This window comes from Polypterus senegalus, chromosome 2 (genome assembly GCF_016835505.1).
Source record: "Polypterus senegalus isolate Bchr_013 chromosome 2, ASM1683550v1, whole genome shotgun sequence".
NCBI lineage: Eukaryota > Metazoa > Chordata > Cladistia > Polypteriformes > Polypteridae > Polypterus > Polypterus senegalus.
Window position 1 is genome coordinate 21,313,621 of NC_053155.1, and position 23,862 is coordinate 21,337,482.

The window sequence follows — 23,862 nt, forward strand, 5'->3', positions numbered from 1 at the left end:
TGGAGGATGGCCTGGTGGGTGTAAAGAAGGGCAGCAAAGAAGCCAAGAAAAACATCAGGGACAGATTGATATTCTGGGATTGGACTGCTGAGGTCAAGTCATTTTCTTTGATGAATCCCCTTTCTGATCGTTTGGGGCATCCGGAAAAAAGAAAATGTGAGCGGCGCTATCATCAGTCCTGTGTCAGGCCAACAGTAAAGCATTCTGAGACCATTCATGTCACGTGGGGTTGCTTCTCAGCCAAGGAAGTGCAGGGCTCACTCACAATTTTGCCTAAAAATAAAGAATGGGGTTCACCCTGCATGGAGTTTACATGTTCTCCCCGTATCTTCGTGGGTTTCCTCTGGGTACTCCGGTGTCCTCCCACAGTTCAAAGACATGCAGGTTAGGTGCATTGGTGTTTCTAAATTGTCCGTAGTGTGTGCTTGGTGTGTGTGTGTGCGCGCGTCCTGAGGTGGGCTGGTGCCCTGTCCAGGGTTTGTTTCCTGCCTTGTGCCCTGTCTTGGCTGAGATTGGCTCCAGCAGACCCCCGTGACACTGTGGTTAGAATATTGAGGGTTGGATAATGGATGGATGGATAAAGAATGGGACCAAAACATCCTCTGGGAGCAACTTCTCCCAGCCATCGAAGAACAGTTTGGTGACCAACAATGAACAATCCAGCATGATGGAGCCATAAGGTGACAGTGAGAACTAAGTGGCTCAGGAAACAAAACATCACCATGTGGGGTCCATGGCCAGGAAACTCCCCAGTCCTTAATCTCATAGAGAACTTGTGGTGGGCAAACAAAAACCTACCAATTCTGCAAGAATGGGGCGCTGCCATCAGTCAGGATTTGGCCCAGAAGTTGATAGAAAGACAGCCTGTCAGGGTGAATTACTGAGGTCTTGAAAAAGAAAGAAGGGCCTACACTGCAAATATTGACTCTGCACATAAACTAAATGTCATTGTCAATAAAAGCCTTTGAAACTCATGAAATGCTTGCAAATCTAATTCAGTATAACATAGAAACATCTGACAAAAAGATGTAAAAACACTGAAGCAGCAAATTTTGTGAAAACTAACACTTGTGTCATGCTCAAAACTTTTGGCTGCGACTGTACGTTGTCCATCCATACATTTTTCAGAACCACTTGAGGGTCATGGAGCACTACCAGGCACCACAGGGGAACCAGCTCTAGATAGGACACCAGTCCATCACAGAACATGGTCAGACACTCAACTGTCCAGAGCAATTTACAGTCCACAGTCTACCTTTGGGACGTGTCATGTAATGAAGATACGTCAAGAAAATCCCTTGTGGATATGAGGAGAGCATGCAGACTCCACACAGATAGCACCTAAAATGGGGTTAGCTGTGAGGTGGCAGCATTAAGCACTTCACTTTCATCAGAAGTCTGTAGTAAAGTGATGCCCACGGCTGGTTGGGGTATTTTAAATAAGTAATTCCCACACTTGTGTCTTTGTGTGGGGGGTGTGGTAGTGTGGCTAGAGGGGATCCCGTGTGCAATGTCTGAGTGGACGGCCCTACACTTAGTGCACAAATGAAGGATCATCTGTGACCCAAATCGGTACCGGGAGCTACTGATTGCCACATCTGAGCTACAGCCGATTTAAAAAGGGAAGCACAAGTGTTAGAGGGAGGAAAAAAAATAATAAGAGAGAGATGGAGTGAAATCGAGCAGAGGTTAAAAGATGGAAAGAAAGAGAAAGAAGGCAGGAGCAACAGAGAGCAAGTGCGAGTGGGAGAGAAGGCAGACAGCCGGACCAGTTGGACTCGGGGACTGATGGCCACTCCAGCTGAGTGACCTGGGAGCTGGGGTAGCTGAAGAGCCCACCGGAGAGAGGCAGTGTGGCTGTAGGGGAGAGAGTGGCAGAGAGAGGCGTCCCGCGGGTGGTGCCATGGACCATGGGCGAATGAGCCTGGCAGCGGATGTCAGGAGCTTTGGCAGTAGTGTCCTGCTGGGGCCACAGATGGGCAGCAGGGGTCCGAGTCCAAGGAGCAGCGCTGAAGGTGGGCTGCTAAACTGCTGGATAGGCACCTTCTTGGCTGCCAGAGTCAAGTCAAGGAGATGACACTTTTTAAGGACTGTCTCCTGCTGTGTTTTAACCTCGTTTTAATGGATTATTTATTTGATCGTTTTAACCTCCACATAGACACCTTCTTTTAATTGGATTATTTATGATTTTTGCCTTGCACTTCTTGGGGAGGCCATTTAACTGTTTTTAATAAAAGCACTTTTTCACCATCCCCTTGCTTTCTGTGTGGCACATCCCGGTCATGACTATAGACAGTGTAGGATTCAAGAAGCTCCTAAAGCCGAAAAGTGGGAGCAAGAAGCCGACCCACACCGTCAGAGAGACCCTTCATCAGTCCATCCAGTCCAATCATGATGGATTTACAGTTAAACCACCATCATGGCTCAATATTCAACTTATTTGTTTTTCCCCTTCATCTACCGGCTTGGTCTCCAGATCTCTTACACTGTTGGGATACAGTTAGGTTGAAAGAGACCTCAGTGGTGATCAGAACTGGCACACTGACACTCCATTTTTCCACAACAGACCCCTTCCAATCACTGTTCTGACTGGTGTTTTACAGGGGTCAATGCTGGGGCCGCTGCTATTTTTATAATCTATAAATGATTTCGATCATTTATGAATGATCTGAATTTCCCCTTGAGATTAATAAAGCATCTATCTATCTATCTATCTATCTATCTATCTATCTATCTATCTATCTATCTATTATATAGTGCCTTTCATATCTATCTATCTATCTATCTATCTATCTATCTATCTATCTATCTATCTATCTATTATATAGTGCCTTTCATATCTATCATTTATCTATTATATAGTGCCTTTCATTTCTATCTACTGTATTTATTATATAGTGCCTTTTATATCTATCTGTCTAGATAGGAATATAATTAACAAGCTGGTTAAGTTTGCAGATGAAACCAAGATAGGTGGATTAGCAGATCATTTGGACTTTGTTATATCATCACAGAAGGACTTGGACAGCAGACAGGCCTGCGTAGATTTATGGCAGATGAAATTTAATGTCAGTAAATGTAAAGAATTACACATAGGAAGTAAAAATGTGAGGTTTGAATACACAATGTGTGGTCGGAAAATCGAGAGTACACCTTAGGAGAAGGATTTAGGAGTCATAGTGGACTCTAAGCTATCGACTTCCCGACAGTGTTGAGAAGCCATTAAGAAGGTTAACAGAATGTCAGGATATATAGCGCCTTGATGTGTGGAGTACAAGTCCAAGGAGATTCTGCTCAAGCTTTATAACACACTGGTGAGGCCTCATCTGGAGTCCTGGGTGCACTTTGGGTCTCCAGGGTAAAAAAAGGACATAACAGCACAAGAAAATGTCCAGAGAAGAGCGACTAGGCTGATTCAGGGCTACAGGGGATGAGTTAGGAGGAAAGATTAAAAGAGCTGAGCTTTTACAGTTTAAGATAAAGAAGTTTAAGAGGTGACATGATTGAAGTGTTTAAAATGATAAAGGGAATTAGTCCAATGGATCGAGACTGTTATTTTAAAATGAGTTCATCAAGAACACGGGAATACAGTTGGAAACTTGTTAGTGGTAAATTTCACACACACATTAGGAAGTTTTTCTTTACAAACGTAGAACCACAGACACTAACAGACCAAGTAGTGTGGTAGACAGTAGGACTTTAGAAGCTTTCAAAACTCAATTTGATATTATTTTAGAAGAATTAAGTGGATAGGATTGGTGAGTTTTGTTGGGCTGAATGGCCTGCTCTCGTCTCAGTTGTTCTAATGTTCTAATATGAGTATTAGTACCTTTGCAGATATCTTCATCACTTCTGCTGCAGCAGTCTTTTATAAGTCCTCTCAGGTAACTGCAGCTCTGCCTTGTACTCTATCATCACAATCTTTAGCCAAAGTTATGTCCAGAGCACCACCCTTTATATAGTGTGTGTGATGTCTGTGGCCACGCCCCCTAGCAACTGGTCATCGCATCACAGCAAAGGCCAAACAAAATTAACAGCACAATGTAGTCTTGGAATTTACAAAACGTTAAATGCAATGAAAACTCTTCAAAACAAAACCTAACATGTATATAATAATTCTGCAAGATTCATTGACAAAACTTTGGAGAAGGCTGAGCAGAAAACTATCAAACTTTTCTCAAAACTTTACAAACCACAGGTGGCGAACGAGCGAACCATGGCGTTACGTTCAGTAGAGAGCCTGAGGAGAGGTTTTGTCCCATGATGCTTGACGTGTACACATAAATCATGGAGTTTTGTTATTTCCAGCAGGGTGGCGCATATGTCTGTTCAGCATCATCAAACTTGAGCAAAGTAAACATGATTGAGATATAAAGACAAGAAAACGGTGGTACAAAAGAAAGGAGCAATTCAACTTGCTTCTAAAAGCTACAATTACTCATGTGTATACAAACCACTCCTCCTTGAACCATCACCTTATCGTGATGGAGGGGTTTGCGTGTCCCAATGATCCTAGGAGCTATGTTGTCCGGGGCTTTATGCCCCTGGTAGGGCCACCCAAGGCAAACTGGTCCTAGGTGAGGGATGAGACAAAGAGCGGTTCAATAAACCTCCAATGAAAATAAAACTTGGACGACGCTTTCCCTTGCCCGACGCTGGTCACCGGGCCCCCTCTGGAGCCAGGCCTGGAGGTGGGGCTCGATGGCGCCTGGTGGCCGGGCCTGCACCCATGGGCTCGGCCGGGCACAGCCCGAAGAGGTAACGTGGGTCCTCCTCCCCATGGGCTCACCACCTATGGGAGGGGCCAAGGAGATTGGGTGCAGTGTGAGTTGGGTGGTGGCGGCGGGACCTTGGCGGTCTGATCCTCGGCTACAGAAACTGGCTCTTGGGACGTGGAATGTCACCTCTCTGAAGGGGAAGGAGCCTGAGCTAGTGCGCGAGGTCGAGAGGCTCCGGCTAGATATAGTCGGACTCACCTCGACGCACACCTTGGACTCTGGAACCAATCTCCTTGAGAGGGGCTGGACTCTCTACCACTCTGGAGTTGCCCCCGGTGAGAGGCCGAGCAGGTGTGGGCATACTTATTGCCCCCCGACTCGGAGCCTGTGCATTGGGGTTTACCCCAGTGGACGAGAGGGTGGCCTCCCTCCGCCTTCGGGTGGGGGGAAGGGTCCTGACTGTTGTTTGTGCGTATGCCAACAGCAGTTTGGAGTATCCACCCTTTTGGAGTCTCTGAGGGGTTGCTAGAGGGCATACCTTCTGGGATTCCCTCGTTTTGCTGGGAGACTTCAATGCTCACGTGGGCAATGACAGTGAGACCTGGAAGGGCGTGATTGGGAGGAATGGCCCCCCCAATCTGAACCCGAGCGGTGTTTTGTTATTGGACTTCTGTGCTCGCCATGGATTGTCCATAACGAACACCATGTTCAAGCATAAGGGTGTTCATATGTGCACTTGGCACCAGGACACCCTAGGCCTCAGGTCGATGATCGACTTTGTGGTCGTCGCCGGACTTGCGCCATATGTCTTGGACACTCGGGTGAAGAGAGGGGCGGAGCTGTCAACTGATCACCACCTGGTGGTGAGTTGGCTTCGATGGTGGGGGAAGATGCCGGTCAGACCTGGTAGGCCCAAACGTGTTGTGAGGGTCTGCTGGGAACGGCTGGCAGAGTCCCCTGTCAGAAGTAGCTTCAACTCCCACCTCCGCAGAACTTCAACCACGCCCCGAGGGAGGTGGGGACATTGAGTCCAATGGGCCATGTTCCGTGCCTCTATTGTTGAGGCGGCTGACCGGAGCTGTGGCCGCAAGGTGGTCGGTGCCTGTCGTGGCGGCAATCCCCAACCCGCTGGTGGACACCGCGTGAGGGATGCCGTCAAGCTGAAGAAGGAGTCCTATAGGACTTTTTGTCCTGTGGGTCTCTGGAGGCAGCTGATAGGTACCGCAGGCCAAGCGAACGCTGCTTCGTTGTTGCTGAGGCAAAACTCGGGCATGGGAGGAGTTTGAGAGGCCATGGAGAACACTTTCGGACGGCTTCGAGGAGATTCTGGTCCACCGTCCGCCTCAGGAGGGGAAGCAGTGCAGTGTCAACACCGTATATGGTGGGATGGTGCGCTGCTGACCTCACTCGACGTGGGTCGGTGGGAGGAGTACTTCAAGACCTCCTCAATCCCACTAACATGCCTTCCATGAGGAAGCAGAGCCTGGGGACTCTGAGGTGGGCTCTCCCATCTCTGGGACTGAAGTCACCGAGGTGGTCAAAAACTCCTTGGTGGCAGGGCCCCGGGTGGATGAGATACCGAGTTCCTTAAGGCTCTGGATGTTGTAGGACTGTCTTGGTTGACACGCCTCTGCAACATCGCATGGACATCGGGACAGTGCCTCTGGATTGGCAGACGGGTGGTGGTCCCCTCTTTAAAAGGGGACCGGAGGGTGTGTTCCAACTATAGAGGGATCACACCTCAGCCTCCCTGGAAAAGTCTATTCGGGGTTCTGGAGAGGAGGGTCCGCCGGATAGTCAACCTCGGATTCAGGAGGAACAGTGTGGTTTTCGCCCTGGTCGGAACAGTGGACCAGCTCTTCACCCTTAGCAGAGTCCTGGAGGGTGCATGGGAGTTTGCCCGACCGGTCTACATGTGTTTTGTGGACTTGGAAAAGACATTCGACCGTGTCCCTCGGGAGTATGGGGTGCCGGACCCCCTGATAAGAGCTGTTCGGTCTCTGTACAACCGGTGTCAGAGCTTGGTCCGCATTGCCGGCAGTAAGTCGAGCCCGCTTCCAGTGAGAGTTGGACTCCGCCAGGGCTGCCCTTTGTCACCGATTCTGTTCATAACTTTTATGGACAGAATTTCTAGGCGCAGCCAGGGTGTTGAAGGGGTCCGGTTTGGTGGACTCAGGATTGGGTCACTGCTTTTGCAGATGATGTTGTCCTGTTTGCTTCATCAGGCCGTGATCTTCAGCTCTCTGGATCGGTTCGCAGCTGAGTGTGAAGCGGCTGGGATGAGAATCAGCACCTCCAAATCCGAGAGCATGGTCCTCAGCCGGAACAGGGTGGAGTGCCCTCTCAGGGTTGGGGAAGAGATCCTGCCCCAAGTGGAGGAGTTCAAGTATCTCAGGGTCTTGTTCATGAGTGAGGGAAGAATGGAGCGTGAGATCGACAGGCGGATCGGTGCGGCATCCGCAGTGATGCGGGCTCTGCATCGGTCTGTCGTGGTGAAAAAGGAGCTGAGCCGTAAGGCAAAGCTCTAAATTTACCAGTCGATCTACGCTCCTACCCTCACCTATGGTTATGAGCTATGGGTAGTGACCGAAAGAACGAGATCGCGAATACAAGCGGCTGAAATGAGTTTCCTTCGCAGGGTGTCTGGGCTTTCCCTTAAAGATAGGGTGAGAAGCTCAGTCATCCGGGAGGGGCTCAGAGTAGAGCCGCTGCTCCTCCGCATCGAGAGGAGTCAGATGAGGTGGCTCGGGCATCTGATCAGGATGCCTCCTGGACGCCTCCCTGGTGAGGTGTTCCGGCACGCCCAACCGGGAGGAGGCCCGGGAAGACCCAGGACACGCTGGAGGGACTATGTCTCCGGCTGGCCTGGGAACGCCTTTGGGATTCTCCCGAAGAGCTGGAAGAAGTGGCCGGGAGAGGGAAGTCTGGGCCTCTCTGCTTAAGCTGCTACCCCCGCGACCTGACCTCGGATAAGCGGAAGAGGATGGATGGATGGATGGATATACAAACCAGGACCAGATAATATTTATCCTCGTGTTCTTAAGGGGGCTAGTGAGTTCAGATATAAACACTTGACGCATATTTTTAGGAAGACACTGCACACTGGAGAGGTTCCAAAGGACTGGAAAATGACAAATATCATCCCATTTTATAAAAAGGGTGACAGGGCAGGTCAGAGCGACTATAGGCCAGTAAGCTTAACATGAATCACTGGAAAATGAATGGAAGGAATTATTAAGGATAAGATTGAGCAACACATGGCAAGGACAGGAGTTATTCTGAACAGTCAGCATGGGTTCAGAAGAGGGAGGTCGTGTTTTACTAACATGTTGGAATTCTATGAGGAGGCAACAAAAGGATACGATCAAAGTGGAGCTTATGATGTTATTTATCTGGACTTTCAGAAAGCAAAAGCAGTTTTCTTTACCCTAATCCTAAATCTCAAGTCAATGTCAGGCAGTCCCATTCCATGGAGTTTGACAACATCAAACCAGCTTGTTTTTTTATGAAGAATGACCTTCCTCTTGGGGTGTCCACAGTGGCCAGGGATCTTTCGACTTCATTCTAGGCCCCATTTCTCATATCACTGTCTTGTTTTTGCAGGCTGGAAGTGATGGTGAGAGCATTGGAAACTGTCCCTTCTCCCAACGTCTTTTCATGATCCTGTGGCTGAAAGGAGTCATATTCAACGTCACCACCGTCGACCTGAAACGGTAAGGCGCTGGTTCAACAAAATTTGTGTTCTGCCCGTAGCACTGCAGTAATTCTGGCAGCCTTCCTCCTGAAAATTTGGGGCTTATAGGAAGAGCCTGGCACACCCAAATGGAACTAAAGCAATGCGATAAAATGTTTCATTTTAATTTAAACCTTAAAATATGACCTCCCATTATCTACTCTATATATATAAAATCCTAAGCCTAACAGTGCAATGATTTTATGTGACGCTTTTTATGTCACTTTTTTTGTCATGCTTTAAATCAGGCTTATATTAAAACCTACCGATATCACTGTCCTGCTCCACTGACAGACTGAGGAGATCGTTCCTCCCCACACTATGTGACTCTTCAATTCCACCCGGGGGGGTAAATGTTAATATTATACAAAATTATTGTCTGTCTGTTATACTTTCATTGTTATCACTCTTTAATGTAATATTGTTTTTTATAAGTATACTGCTGCTGGAGTATGTGAATTTCCCCTTGGGATTAATAAAGTATCTATCTATCTATCTATCTATCTATCTATCTATCTATCTATCTATCTATCTATCTATCTATCTATCTATCTATCTATTCTATAGTGCCTTTAACTCTATCTATCTATCTATCTATCTATCTATCTATCTATCTATCTATCTATCTATCTATCTATCTATCTATCATATAGTGCCTTTCATATCTATCTATCTATCTATCTATCTATCTATCTATCTATCTATCTATTATATAGTGCTTTTCATATCTATCTATCTATCTATCTAGATATATGTTTTGTCTCATTCTTTTCAGAATTTATCAAACTTTAATATGATGTTGTTAGATTTTCAGATTCTTATTCCGTTTTTAAATTATAAACTAAAAAATATCAGGACGAGACTTTGTGCAAAGAGAGTCAACCACGCCCAGGGCCGGAAATAAAAGACAAAGAGTAGGACAGTTGCTGTACAGACTTTTAAATGTTCGAAAAGCTGCATGAGATGCAGATCACATGGCACGGCAGCAGCAGCAGCTGATCGAGCAAAGAGGAGGTAAAAAAAAAAACTATATTTGTTTCCCATTGTATCAACGTTTAAGAGGGGGTTTCGGAGGAGCAACCGCATCTCCTTGGGGTGCGTTCAGCCCCCCTCTTCACAACACGAGCGGCAGAGACGTGAAGTGGCTGGCACATAAAGCGTGCAGGGGTTAGCCCCCAGTATATATATATTTTTTTGCTGTTCTTTATTACGCCTTATACAATTTCTTGTATTTGGAATTTGTTCGTTTTTGCATACCCCTTGGGGTCGGAGCACAGGGTCAGCCATTGTACAGCAGGTTAAGGGCCTTGCTCAAGGGCCCAGCAGAGTAGGACCTGCTTTGGCAATAACAGGTATTCGATCCTTAACCTCAGAGCCACCACTCCTCCCGATGCATACATTTGTGTGTCTTTGTCATTCTAGCATTCTGTATCCTGTGACTGAACCCATTTCATCAATAGACGTAAACCAGGGGTGGACTGGGCGATGAAGACTCACACACAGCAAGAGAGGTGAAAAGTGCTCAGTACTTTTACTGTCTAAAATCAAAAAGTGTGTGGTACAATTTCTCCCATAAATAAATAATATCAATAACAACAGTGCCTCTTTGTGAGTTTTAAAAATTCGATAAATACTGTATATACTCGAGTTTAAGTTCCCCTGCAGATAAGTTGTACTTGATTATACTATATAATTTGCGGTATTTTATAATGTCGGTCGTATAAGTTGAATGCAGTTAAACTCATGCTATTGGTCCAAGAGATATGCTAACGCCCACCTGAGAGAGTAACTACGGAGCACACGGCCTTTATTTCTATGTATTGTGCCTATGTGACCACACGGTGATACCAGAACTAATCCGAAGTGACGTTTGCACTGATTTGTGTATCTCACACCCTCAAACACCTTCATCATAACAACATCCCTTATCTACGATGGAGCGTTCGATCAGAAGAAAATATGAAGCTGATTTTAACTTATTTAACGTATTTTCGAACGGGCGTATAAGTTGGGGTCTGATATCACAATCGACTTTTTCGGGTTTTCAAGACCCGACTTATACGTAAGTATATCCGGTAACTAATCCAATAAAAATATTCAAACAAACATCAGGATCCGCACATACTAACAAATTCAAGTCTTGTTGCTTCCCTTCTAAACTGACGTCCCATCAGCAAAGGGAGATGTCTCCTTGCAAGCACAGTCAATCTTCAATGTGGCATTCATTTTCGCCACCATCCCCAGGGCACCCATCAAGCTCTGCTCCCTTCTCCAAACTGCCATCCCATGGTATGCAGTGGGAGTCACTCAGGGCGGTCAGGCACTCCATCTCCTCAGGCATCTAACACGAGTGACCCTGCCCCACAAGCACCGTCTGCTCGCTCCTCCTGGGACCCCTTCCCAACCGTCTGCCCTCCTTCCACAGTATCAGCTCAGCCACGATGCTGCTTCTTCTTTACTTTTTCTTTCCTTTTCATTTAACCTCTGGTCTGTCTTTGTGGCCTTTCCCTCCCTTTCACAGTCTTTTTCTTGTTGGATCTCTCTCTGGGTCTTGCTCAGGCACTTTAATACCATTCTAGGCGTAGGTGCCTTGATAAAACATCCCTGGAGTGCTGACAAGGAAACCGGCTGGGCTGACCTCCTCTGCACGTGAAAGTGTAACCCATCAACGCCCTGAGGCCGCTCGGCCACACTACTGCGCACAACTATGGACCCCATCAAGCCTGAATGCACTATTCACACTGCTATAGACTCCTAAAAAACGTGTCACCACAGTGTGGACTGACTACTCTCGAGAGCTCTGAATGATTAGGAGCCAAGTGGGAGGTGAACAGCTGAGTTGTTGGATTACTAAGACTTCTGGGAATCATTTACTTCATTTACCTTCGTTAGAACAATAGAACAATCAAGACAAGAACAGGCTGACAGAGTACAAGACAGAGCTGCAGTTATCTGAGAGGACTTATAAAAGACTGCTGCAGTGGAAGTGATGAAGATATCTGAAAAGGTGCTAATACTCACAACATTAGAACAATCGAGACGAGAACAGGCCATTCAGCCCAACAAAGCTCACCAGTCTTATCCACTTAATTCTTCCAGAAAAAGAAGTTTTGAAAGTCCTTAAAATCCTACTGTCTGCCACATGACTTGGTTTCTTAGTGTCTGTGGTCCTCTGCGTAAAGAAAGACTTCCTAATGTTTGTGCGAAATTTACTCTTAACAAGTTTCCAACTGTGTCCCCGTGTTCTTGATGAACTGATTTTAAAATAACAGTTTCGATCCACTGGAATAATTCCCTTCATTATTTTAAACACTTCAGTCAGGTCTCCTCTAAATCTCCTTTATCTTAAACTGTAAAGGCTCAACTCTTTTAATCTTTCCTCATAACTCATCCCCTGTAACCCTGGAATCAGCCTAGTCGCTCCTCTCTGGATCTTTCTAGCACTGCTATGTCATTTTTGTAGCCTGGAGACCAAACCTGCACCCAGGACTCCAGATGAGGCCTCACCTGTGTGTTATAAAGCTTGAACAGACCCTCCTGTGTCTTGTACTCCACACATCAAGGCGCTATATAACCTGTGAGCCTTCTTAATGGCTTCTGAACACTGCCTGGCAGTCGATGGCGTTGAATCCACTATGACTCCTAAATCCTTCTCATAAGGTGGACTCTCGATTTTCCGACCGCCCATTGTGTATTCAAACCTACAATTTTTACTTCCTATGTGTAATTCTTTACTTTTATTCTTCTTCTTTATTGCTATTTTTTTTAATGTGCCTACTGACTTTTGTTTCAGCTCTGATATCAATTGTAGTTTTAGTCTTTTTTTATTTTATAAAATGAATTTTTATTTTTAGTTCATTCTGATTTTTAGTGGAGTCGCCAATTTTTAATTTTATTTACTTCTGTGTTTAAAATTTTAGTTTTAATTTTATTCAGTTCTGGCCGTTTTACATAATATCACTACAATTTTAGTTTTTTTTTTTCTTCTGCTGCAAGACCACAAATGCTGGCCTGCACGTATTTCAATGCAAGTTATATTTCAGTCAACAAAATACACTCACAGGTCATAATGCCGTTAAAAACATCTTTACTATCAATGATCAGACAGATGAAGTGGACTAATGAGTGTAGTCGGCAAGATCAAATGTTTCAACCCAAGAAACATCTGTACAAGCAGTTTGCTGTTAAGCTTCAGAGAAGCACGCATTTCGAGAGATGTGTTCAAGTTGCATCGACGTCTGTTGCACGGATAGCCACACAGTGAAAATATCCTCTCGATGAACGCCTGTGATGTAAGTGCCCAGACAAGGTGCTCGGCCACTGGCGCCAGCAGACTGTATGCTGCTTACCTTCTCTCTTTCTCTTCTCAGCTTTAGTCTTGTTTTTCTCATCATAATGCACTTAAAATTGTTGGATGATGTCGAGCTAAATGAGCCCTCAGATTTGTAGTATTCTTCCTACTAACTAAAAACTGCAGTCTTTTTCTTCTTCTTGCATGTTACATTTGCTTTTATTATCATCTAAGCTGCGATTAAGTGCTCTCATTAACCGGGACTGCAAGCTTCAGTTTACGATGAACCATCTACAGTTGAAAAGTCTCCTTAAAAAAACATTAGACATATAAATGTGCTTCACGTGTTCAGAGAACAATGGATGAGTGGTAAACATGAACGCTACGTTGTCACAGGTGCTCTCTGTTGGTCAGCGTAATGACAATAGTTTAAGAGTCGATGCAAGCTTAAAAGAACTGGTGGATTTGTTTGTGAAAATATTGGCAAGCTTGGGTCACAAAGAGAGTTGCACAGGAGAGTTCAGCAGGTTTTCCAAGTAGTAACATCTATTGCTGTTCTGCCAGACACAAACGCAAGTCTCTTACAGAGGCGATCCGGCTTCACAAGGAACAGCTGTCAAGCTTGACGCATCGGCCCCGACTCAAAGTTTTCTTCATCAAGGGGGTCCAGCGGGCCGGTAGCAGCAGCTGGAGCAGAGGGAGTCTGGGGGAAGAGAGGTTTTTAAAATGTTCGTAGCCCGTGCAGCAAGCCGGCAGCTGCTCCACTAAAGAGGTACTGAAAGAATGCATTTCTTTTCCATTGAAAAACTGTTTAATAGAGGGTTTCGGAAGGGCCACCATGTCCCCCTGCAGCAGCGGTCACAATCTTCTTCTTATTTTGGCTGCTCCCATTAGGGGTTGCCATAGCGGATCATCTTCTTCCATATCTTTCTGTCCTCTACATCTTGTTCTGTTACACCAAGGGTGGACAGATTCAGTCCTTTATGGCCTCAGTGGCTGCAGGTTTTTGTTCCACCCCACTGCTTAATAAGAAGCACTTACTGCTCAAGTAACACTTCTGCTTCACATTAGTTGTCTCGCTCGTTAAGATTTTGAACCCTTATTTCTTATTTTGGTCTTAAACAACTGTATTCTCGGTTTTTAATGGCTCCTTATTAACAATAAGATGCAAATGACAAAAGAAACCAGCATTTCTCCATTTAGCTTGCTTCCATTTACACCTGTGTTTATTCATCATGCACTATTGGGTTTAATCAAATACTTGGAAGGAAAGTAAGGAGAAAAATGTGAAGCATTGCGAATACCTTGTCTGTTTTAGACTTCATTTGGATGATATCCTTAGAAAGGAAAATCTGGGATATGAGAATGACTTGACATGGCAGAGTTAAAGCACTAACAAGCCATGAAATGAAATAATTGACAAGGATTAGTTTTAAATTAAGCAACTGGGTTGGAACAAAAACCTGCAACCACTGTGGTCCTCCAGGACTGACTTTGCCCAGCCATGTGTTACACCCATCACCTGCATGTCCTCTCTCACCACATCCATAAACCTTCTCTTAGGCCTTCCTCTTTTCCTCTTAACATCCTTCTCCCAATATACTCAGCATCTCTCCTCTGCACATGTCCAAACCAATGCAACTCACTTTTTTTCCCCAACCATTCAAGTTGAGCTGACCCTCTAATGTCCTTATTTCTAATCCTGTCCATCCTTGTCACACCCAGTGCAAATCTCAGGATCTTTAACTCTGCCACCTCCAGCTCTGTCTCCTGTTTTCTGGTCAGTGCCAACGTCTCCAACCCATATACCATAGTTGGTCTTACTACCGTCCAGTAGACCTTCCCTTTCACTCTTGCTCACAAATCACTCCTGACACTCTTCTCCACCCATTCCACCCTGCCTGCACTCTCTTTTTCACCTCTCTTTCACAATCCCCACTACTCTGTACTGTTGATCCCAAGTATTTAAACTCATCCACCTTCGCCAACTCTACTCCCTTCATCCTCACCATTCCACTGACCTCCCTCTCATTTACACACATGTATTCTGTCTTGTTCCTACTGACCTTCATTCCTCTCCTCTCTAGAGGATATCTCCACCTCTCCAGGGCCTCCTCAACCTGCTCCCTTCTCTCACTGCATAGATCACAATGTCATCAGCAAACATCATAGTCCACGGGGACTCCTGTCTAATCTCGTCTGTCAACCTGTCTATCACCACTGCAAATAAGAAAGGGCTCAGAGCCAATCCCTGATGTAATCCCACCTCCACCTTGAACGCATCCGTCACTCCTACTGTAGACCTCACCTCGGTCACACTTCCCTCGTACATATCCTGTACAACTCTTACGTACTTCTCTGCCACTTCCGACTTCCTCATACAATACCACAGCTCCTCTCGAGGCTCCCTGTCATATGCTTTTTCCAGGTCCACAAAGACGCAATGCAACTCCTTCTGGCCTTCTCTAAACTTCTCCATCAACAACCTCAGAGCAAACATCGCATCTGTGGTGCTCTTTCTTGGCATGAAACCATACTGCTGCACACTAATCATCACCGCTCTTCTTAATCGAGCTACCACTACTCATTCCCATAACTTCATGTGTGGCTCATTAATTTTATTCCCCTGTAGTTACTACAGTCCTGCACATCCCCCGTATTCTTAAATATTGGCACCAGTAAACTTTTTCTCCAATCCTCAGGAATCCTCTCACTTTCTAAGATTCCATTAAAAAATCTGGTTAAAAACTCCATGCGTCCATAGGTATGTCATCAGGACCAACAGCCTTTCCATTCTTCATCCTCTTCACAGCTGTCCTTACATCCTCCTTGCTAATCCATTGCACTTTCTGATTCACTATCTCCATATCATCCAACCTCTTCTTTCTCTCGTTCTCTTCATTCATTGGCCGCTCAATGTACTCTTTCCATCTGCGCAACACACTCTCCTCGCTTGAGAGTACGTTTCCATCTTTATCCTTTATCACCCTAACCTGCTGCACATTTTTCCCAGCTCGGTTCCTCTGTCTAGCCCACAGGTCCTTTTCTTCCTCCTTAGCGTCCAACCTCTCTTACACCTCATCAAACACCTTTTCTTTAACCTTCGCCACCTCTCTCTTCACCTTGCACCTTATCTCCTTGTACTCTTGTCTACTTTCTGCATCTCTCTGACTATCCCACTTCTTCACCATCCTCTTCCTCTGTATACTCTCCTATATTTCCTCATTCCACCACAAGGTTTCCTTTTTCTCCTTCCTCTGTCCAGATGTCACGCCAAGCACCCTTCTTGCTGTCACCCTTACTACATCTGCTGTTGTTTCCCAACTGTCTGGTAACTCTTCACTGCCATCCAGTGCCTGTCAACTTCTCCCTAAACTCAACCTTGCAGTCTTCCTTTTTCAACTTCCACCATTTGATCCTTGGCTCTGCCCTCACTCTCTTCCACTTCCTGATCTCCAACGTCATCCTACAGACCACCATCTTAACTACACTTTCCCCTGCCATCACTTTGCAGTCTTCCATCTCCTTCAGATTGACTCTTCTGCATAGGATGTAATCTACCTGTGTGCATCTTCCTCCACTCTTGTATGTCACCCTATGTTCCTCCCTCTTCTTAAAATACGAATTCACCACAGCCATGTCCATCCTTTTGGCAAAATCCACTATCCTCTGACCTTCTTCATTCCTCTCCTTGACACCATACCTACCCATCACCTCCTCGTCTCCTCTGTTCCCCTCACCAACATGCCCATTAAAATCCGCTCCAATCACCACTTTCTGTCCCTTGGGTACACTGCTCATCACTTCATCGATCTCACTCCAAAAATCTTAATTCTTATCCATCGCACATCCAACTTGTGGGGCATATGCACTAACAACATTCTCATCACACCTCCAATTTCCAGCTTCATAACACAATTAAACACACACTTAAATTAGACACAATTTTCACCTCCAAAGCACTCTTGACATACGGTTCCATCAGAATAACCCCTACTCCATTTCTCCTCCTATCCACACCATGATAGAACAATTTGAATCCACCTCCTATCCACCTGGCCATAGTCCCCTTCCATTTAGTCTCTTGCATGCACAATCTATCAACCTTCCTTCTTTCCATCATATCTGCTAACTCTCTCCCTATATCAGTCATACTGCCAACATTGCAAGTTCCTACCCTCAGTTCCACTCTCTTTACCTTCCTCCTCTCCTCCTGCCTCTGGACACGTCCATCCCTCTTCTTCTCCTTCTTCGACCAACAGTAGCCCAATTTCCGCCACCACCCTGTTGGCTAACAGTACTGGGGGCAGTCATTGTTAACCCAGGGCTCCACCAATCTGATATGGAAATTTGTATTGTTGTCCACATATTGATTTGGCAAAAGTTTACACTGGATGCCCTTCTTGACGTAACCCTTCTCATTTATCTGGGCTTCAGTGTGGCCCTGATTGCTACCTCTGAAAGGGTTTAACCGAAATAAGCACATTTTTCCATATTTACACTTGTCATCTGGGGTAGAATTTCTAATTTCAGTAAAAACGGCCGTTTCAGTGAGGTAATGCCAAAACTATATATGATTCATCACTTTCAATAATCAGGTTTATTTGCTGAGAAACCAAGAATATCAAACACTAGAAACTGAAAGAGAGAAAAATGCATCCAATAAAACATAAATTTAATGGAGGCTAAAGCAACTTTCATGGACACTTACACAATGAAACACTGCGTCACCCTTTTCTAATCTTTTATCGTCAAATAGGAAACCAGCCGACCTGCAAGATTTGGCCCCAGGAACAAACCCTCCATTCATGACATTTAATGGGGAAGTGAAAACGGACGTTAACAAGATCGAGGAATTCCTAGAGGAGAAGCTGGCACCACCCAAGTAAGTTTAGAAGAACCTCTATTTATTTTACATTTAAAAAAAAACAAACATATTTTTGGAGTAATTTAATTGGAAGAAACCAGAACTTCTTTTCATTAAATTAAAATTGCATTGTCAAATTGTCCAAATTTGGAAGTAGTCTGTAGAGTTCAATAACTCAAAAGTGGAAATGTCAGCAATGAATAGTGAAGTGAATTAACTGGTAGATGGTTTCACAACTAGGATGTTCAGGGTAGGCCGTGACTGCCCGTCCCCCTTGACCCTGAACTGGGTTCAGTGTGTTTAAGAATGTTATGGAAGACTTTATGGACAGCTGTTGCCATTAGTGATGAAGATTACATGACGCTGAGGTCACTGCAAGTGTGTTTAATTTTTCAAATAATTTGCGAAATACAATACAATACAGTTTATTTTTGTATAGCCCAAAGTCACACAAGGAGGGCAACAATGAGCTTTAACAGGCCCTGCCTCTTGCCAGCCCCCCATTCTTGACCATTTAAGAAGACAAGGACAAACTCCCCCCCAAAAAAAGACCCTTGTATGGAAAAAATGGAAGAAACCTTGGGAAAGGCAGTTCAAAGAGAGACCATTTCCAGGTAGGTTGGGTGTGCAGTGGGTGTCACAAAAAAGGGGGTCAATACAATACAATACACAGAGCAGAACAAAAGTCATCCTCAATACAACATAATAGTGCAGTAGAAATATTACAAGTACAGAGCAGAATTCAGCAGTTGATGATATCACATAATAGGATTTGTTCAGAGTCCTGGAGACCTCGGCCATCAAGCTGCCTCCCCCTGTTAGCCATTCTACAGCTGAGTCAGTGTTGGGCCAGCCATTCTGATGACTGGGCCCCTTTACCCGATGATTCCTGTGATCCTCCATCAGAGATGACTTTACTTTAGGCAGGCAAAACAACTTGGCAAGTGGGCACTGGCACCAAGTGCCACATTTGAGTACCGAGAAGAGAAACAGAATAGGTGAGGATTAGTAACAAATTATAACTATCATGTTACTTATGTTTTAGTGCTAATGACTAACAACAGAGATGCAGTCTACAGTTAATCAGCAGCTCTAGTCAGGGTGTGCTAAACTGAAGTCATGAGTCTTCAGCTGGGATTTGAAAGCTGAGACCAAAGGGGCATCTCTTATAGATAGATAGATAGATAGATAGATAGATAGATAGAATTCTTTATTGTCATTATGCATACACATAATAACATTTTTCAAGGCAGAATACTTAAAATATACAATACACTATAAATAATAAAATAAACATAATAAGTATAAAAGACAGCAGCAATAAAACATCATCAAGTCCAGACTTTTCCTGAGGTAGTACGCCTGTAGAGATCAGTGATCTGTGTGCGTGGGTCTGCAGGGGAGGACTACGACTGTGTGTGTTTGATTATGAGGGAAAGTGTGTGTGCATGTCTACAGGGGAGCAGGTTAGGGGTAGATGTAGATGTATATGTGTGTATCAGCAGGGGCAGATGGACTTCACAGCTCTGTGGAAAAAGCTGTCTTTCTGTTCTTTCTGTCTGCTGGTACTTGTTTTTATGTTTCTGTACCATTTTCCCAATTACAGTGTAAAAAACAATTAATTTCCCACATGGGTGAGATCCGCAGCTATACATTTGGCCCTCTTCTGCACCCTTGCAGCATATACAAAGTCCAAGTCTAGGAGAGGACTTCCCACGATCCCTTGGGCTGTTCTCACCACCCGTGCCAAATCCTTTCTGTCCTATGCTATGCAGCTGCCGTACCACACTGTCATACTGAGGAAGAAGAGTCTTTGTTGGGCCTTCTTTACCAGGTGAGATGTGTTCAAAGACCTGGGGCCTCATGTATAAAAGGTGCGTACGCACAGAAATGTTGCGTAAGAACTTTTCCATGTTCAAATCGCGATGTATAAAACCTACACTTGGCGTAAAGCTACGCACTTTTCCACGGTACCTCATGCCTTGTCGTAGGCAAGTTCTCCGCTCGGTTTTGCAAACAGGCGGCACCCAGCGTCAAAGCAATGCTACTGTTCCTGTGTGGTTACTCCTTATTTTCCTGACGCGGCTTTATAAATACACTGAAACTAACTGCAAATTGTTTATTAGTGTAATGCATCTGATTGTAATTAACTTGTACATATCGCCTGACCTATATGCAGCATCCCTGGCTTTAAGCATGGACCTCACCTTACTGTCCAGCCTCAGTTTCTGATTTGGAAACACCCTAAAGGTCTTCGTGGGCAGGAAAGCATCAGTACAGAACTGCACATAGGATAGGACAGATGATGTATATCCCCCTAGATCTGAGCCCTCTTTGAACACAGTCCTGTAATGCTGAAGATGCCTCCTCAGTCCATACCTGTACTGCTCTGGTAGTCGGTTTCATCTTGCAGATCATGGGAGTATAGTAGCAGGCAGACCACTCTACAGTTTTGGCGCCCTGTAACTAAAAGCTCGACCTCCCACTGTTATTTTATTAATCCTTGGAATCATAAGCAGACCGGCATCTTGAGATCTTAATGTGCACTCAGGTTTGTTGTAGGTTTGTTTAGATAAGTAAGCCGGACTTTGGCCATTTAATGCTTTATATGTTAAAAGGAGGATTTTGAAATCTGCCCTAAACTTAACCGGGAGCTCAGTGTAAGGATTAAAGAACTGGAGTTATGTGTTCATATTTTATTGTTCTTGCAATAATTCTTGCAGCACAATTTTGGAATAACTGGAAGATGTATTAAGAACAATTTGAAAATCCAGTGAACACCACATTGCAGTAGTTAATCCTGCTAGAAATAAATGCAGGAATTAATGGTGTTTTGCTTTTAGTGAAATTCATGCTATTGATACAAGAAGAAAGATGTGTGGTCCTATCCAGAAATGTTTTCATGCATTAATTCTACCTGTCATTAAATATTTAAATAAAGATCTCTAGAGGAGAAAAAAAAAATAAAAAAAAAAAACATCACTGAACTCATTTCCTGTAATGTCCAGGCATTCTGTTGAGCCGTCAGGCATCTTCTAATAATACAATTCCCACTTTGCCAAATCAAATGAGAGTCTTGGTGGCCACAATCCTAAAGATGTATTAGAGACAGAAAAGAAGCAAGAAACTCTGTGGCGGAAGGAGAGTGCATGCCCTCAATCTCGTCTGCAGGAATCAAGAAGCAGGAAGGATCTGTTGCTAGGTAACAGTAGCAGGGGGAAGAGTGTTCCCCATGGCGTGAAATGTTGCTTACATAAAAAAATGAAAAAATGAGCACGGTGGTACGTCATTCATTATCTCGTTCGTCTTTCAGTAAAATGGATCATTTTCGGGAAGCGCACTCAATGCCAGTAATTAATGAAATAGTTTGGTAAGGCTCCTACTTTCTTTACCCTCCCTTTTTCTGTTGTAGGTTTTGGTTTCCAGCCTTTAGACTTACATCGAGATATTTTAAGAAACATAACAATGCCATTTATAGACAAACACAAGGATTATAGAAATATGATAACTGCAATACAGTATATTTACATTCAAGACAGAATGCAGACAAACGAAACAAACATCTAACACAGAGAGGCTGGCTGTTTACTTCCTATTTGTGTCTCTAATTTATCTTGGCACAAATAGATAGATTTATGATACCAAGTATTTAAAGGTGATGCCCAAGTCGATGCTACTTCAGGTTCAAGTGGAGAATTTTTCTGGCATTGGATCACACCCTTTCTCTTTTTTCCTGCGTGATCCTTTGTTCATAGTGTGCCAGTCTTTTCTCAGGTAGGGCCTTTGCTGTGTTGTCTAACAATTCATATGGAAAAACATTCCTCTGTTTAGCACAAGAGTTTATTAGATGCTGAAGTTCCCTTCTTGAAGTAATAGTTGCTTCTCAGTTTACTCAGCCCACAGGGCTCAGCTTATCAAAGTGGGTTTCAGGCTTTCAGATTCACATAGAGAGCATCAACGGGTTTTGGATTTCAGATTAACTCTGATTTACACCTGAGAGAATGTATGGCTTGGTCCTGGTACGTGTTCAGCCATTTAGTTTGAAATGTACGGGGGTTACAGTTGGGGGTGTGCAGCCCAGTTAAAACTGCTGTCTGTCACTAAGAATCCTGGCAAAATGGACAATGCCCACTTTGTCCTGCATCACAATATGGCAGTAATGGCACACCATTATTATTATCCTTAACATTGATTTACATTTCTCCTAATTTAGATCTCTGGCCTATTTCTTGATAATGATGTGATTTATTATTTTTTTAAATTTTATTCCTACCATTATAATTATTCAAGGGTTTTCAATATTGGTCAGAAAGAACATATCTGACTTGTTTTAAAAGCATATGAGATGAGACACAAAAATAACCGGACTATATTTAAAGTACATATTACAAAGTCTTAAAAATGTTGGGAAACTAATTCGCTTTCTAAATAAACAGGATTCTGAGAGATTAATTCCTGCATTTATTTCTAGTAGGATTGACTACTGCAATGCGGTGTTCACTGGCTGTTCAAACTGTTCTTTACAAGCCTCCAGTTAATCCAAAATGCTGCGGCAAGAATTATTACAAGAACAATAAAATACGAACACATCACTCCAGTTCTTAAATCCTTACACTGGCTCCCAGTTAAGTTTAGGGCAGATTGCAAAATCCTCCTTTTAACATCTAAAGCCTTAAATGGCCAAGGTCCGGCTTACTTGTCTGAACTTATCATGACTTACAAATTAGAGAGCACATTAAGATCTCAAGATGCCGGTCTGCTTATGATTCCAAGGATTAATAAAATAACAGTGGGAGGTCGAGCTTTTAGTTACAGGGCCCCTAAACTGTGGAATGGTCTGCCTGCTAGTATAAGAGATGCCCCTTCGGTCTCAGTCTTCAAATCCCGGCTGAAGACTCACTTCTTCAGTTTAGCACACCCTGACTAGAGCTGCTGATTAACTGTACAGACTGCATCTCTGTTGTTAATCATTAGCACTAAAACATAAGTAACATGATCGTTATAATTTGTTACTAACCCTCACCTATTCTGTTTCTCTTCTCGGTACTCAAATGTGGCACTCGGTGCCACTGCCCACCTGCCAAGTAGTTTTTCCTGCCTAAGGTAAAGTCATCTCTGATGGAGGATCACAGGAATCATTGGGTAGAGGGGTCCTTTCATCGGATTGGCTGGCCCAGCGCTGTTTCAGCTGTGGAATGGCCAAATGGGGGAGGCAGCTTGATGGATGAGGTCTCCAGGACTCTAAACAAATCCAAATCATATTATGGGATGTCTACTGTTAAATTCTGCTCCGTACTTGTAAAATATGTATTTTGATACTGTATTGAGGATTTGTTCTGTGTATTGTATTGTATTGACCCCCTTTTTTTTTGACACCCACTGCATGCCCAACCTACCTGGAAAAGGGGTCTCTCTTTGAACTGCCATTTTTTCCCTACAAGGGTTTTTTTTGGGAGTTTTTCCTTGTCTTCTTGGAGAGTCAAGACTGGGGGGCTGTCAAGAGGCAGGGCCTGTTAAAGCCCATTGTGGCATTTCTTGTGTGATTTTGGGGTATACAAAAATAAATTGTATTGTATTGTATACCCTCTCCTACAAGTCTTCTCAAACTGCCGACCAGCTGGGTATATCCTGTGAATAGCTCAGTCAGTATTTGCACAACAATCGCTACACGAGTTGCTGCTATAATGTCGGGTGAAAAACAATCGAACAGTGAATCAACATCAAATTTCTCACAAAATTGAACAAAACGGCCACAAAAACTTATGAAATGATCAAAACAGTGTACGGTGATAACAGTTTGTCTCACACACAAGTTTTTGAGTGGCACAAACGTTTCAAGGAAGGACAAGAAAATGTGGAAGATGTTCAATGCCCAGGTCGAGAGAGGAGAGGGTGCTTCACCAATTCTTTTTCTATAAAGCAGTTTTTGACCGACAAAAACATTCCTGTCCCTGATCATTCTCCCTATTCACCCAATTTAGCTCCCTGTGATTTTTACTTGTTCCCGAAAATCAAAAGTGACCTGAAGGGAACACATTTTTCTTCAATGGATGAAGTGAAGTCAGAAACAGAAAGCCTGCTGAAGAGCCTCAAGCAAAAAGACTTCCAGCACTGTTTCGATCAATGGAAGATACGTATGGAGCGGTGTAGAGATCGGGTGGGAGGAGTATAGAGAAGGTGACAATGTTGAGAATGCTGCAGTCCATCGATAAATATATTTTTTTTGTGTCACACCTCGTATATCATGCCAAGA

At 44.1% G+C, this 23,862-nt stretch overlaps 1 protein-coding gene across 3 annotated transcripts in view; it reads left to right on the plus strand.

Moving 5' to 3' along the window:
* LOC120522827 (chloride intracellular channel protein 4) overlaps positions 1–23,862 on the plus strand; it is a 77,394-nt gene that overhangs the window by 30,457 nt on the left and 23,075 nt on the right. For 2 of the 3 annotated variants that reach the window (XM_039743509.1, XM_039743511.1), the window contains exons 2-3: positions 8,322–8,431; positions 17,502–17,627. In XM_039743509.1, the coding sequence (XP_039599443.1) occupies positions 8,322–8,431; positions 17,502–17,627 (236 nt within the window). Of the gene's footprint in view, positions 1–8,321; positions 8,432–9,873; positions 9,963–17,501; positions 17,628–23,862 lie in introns of those variants that run through there. The other variant, XM_039743510.1, reaches the window with a different exon arrangement.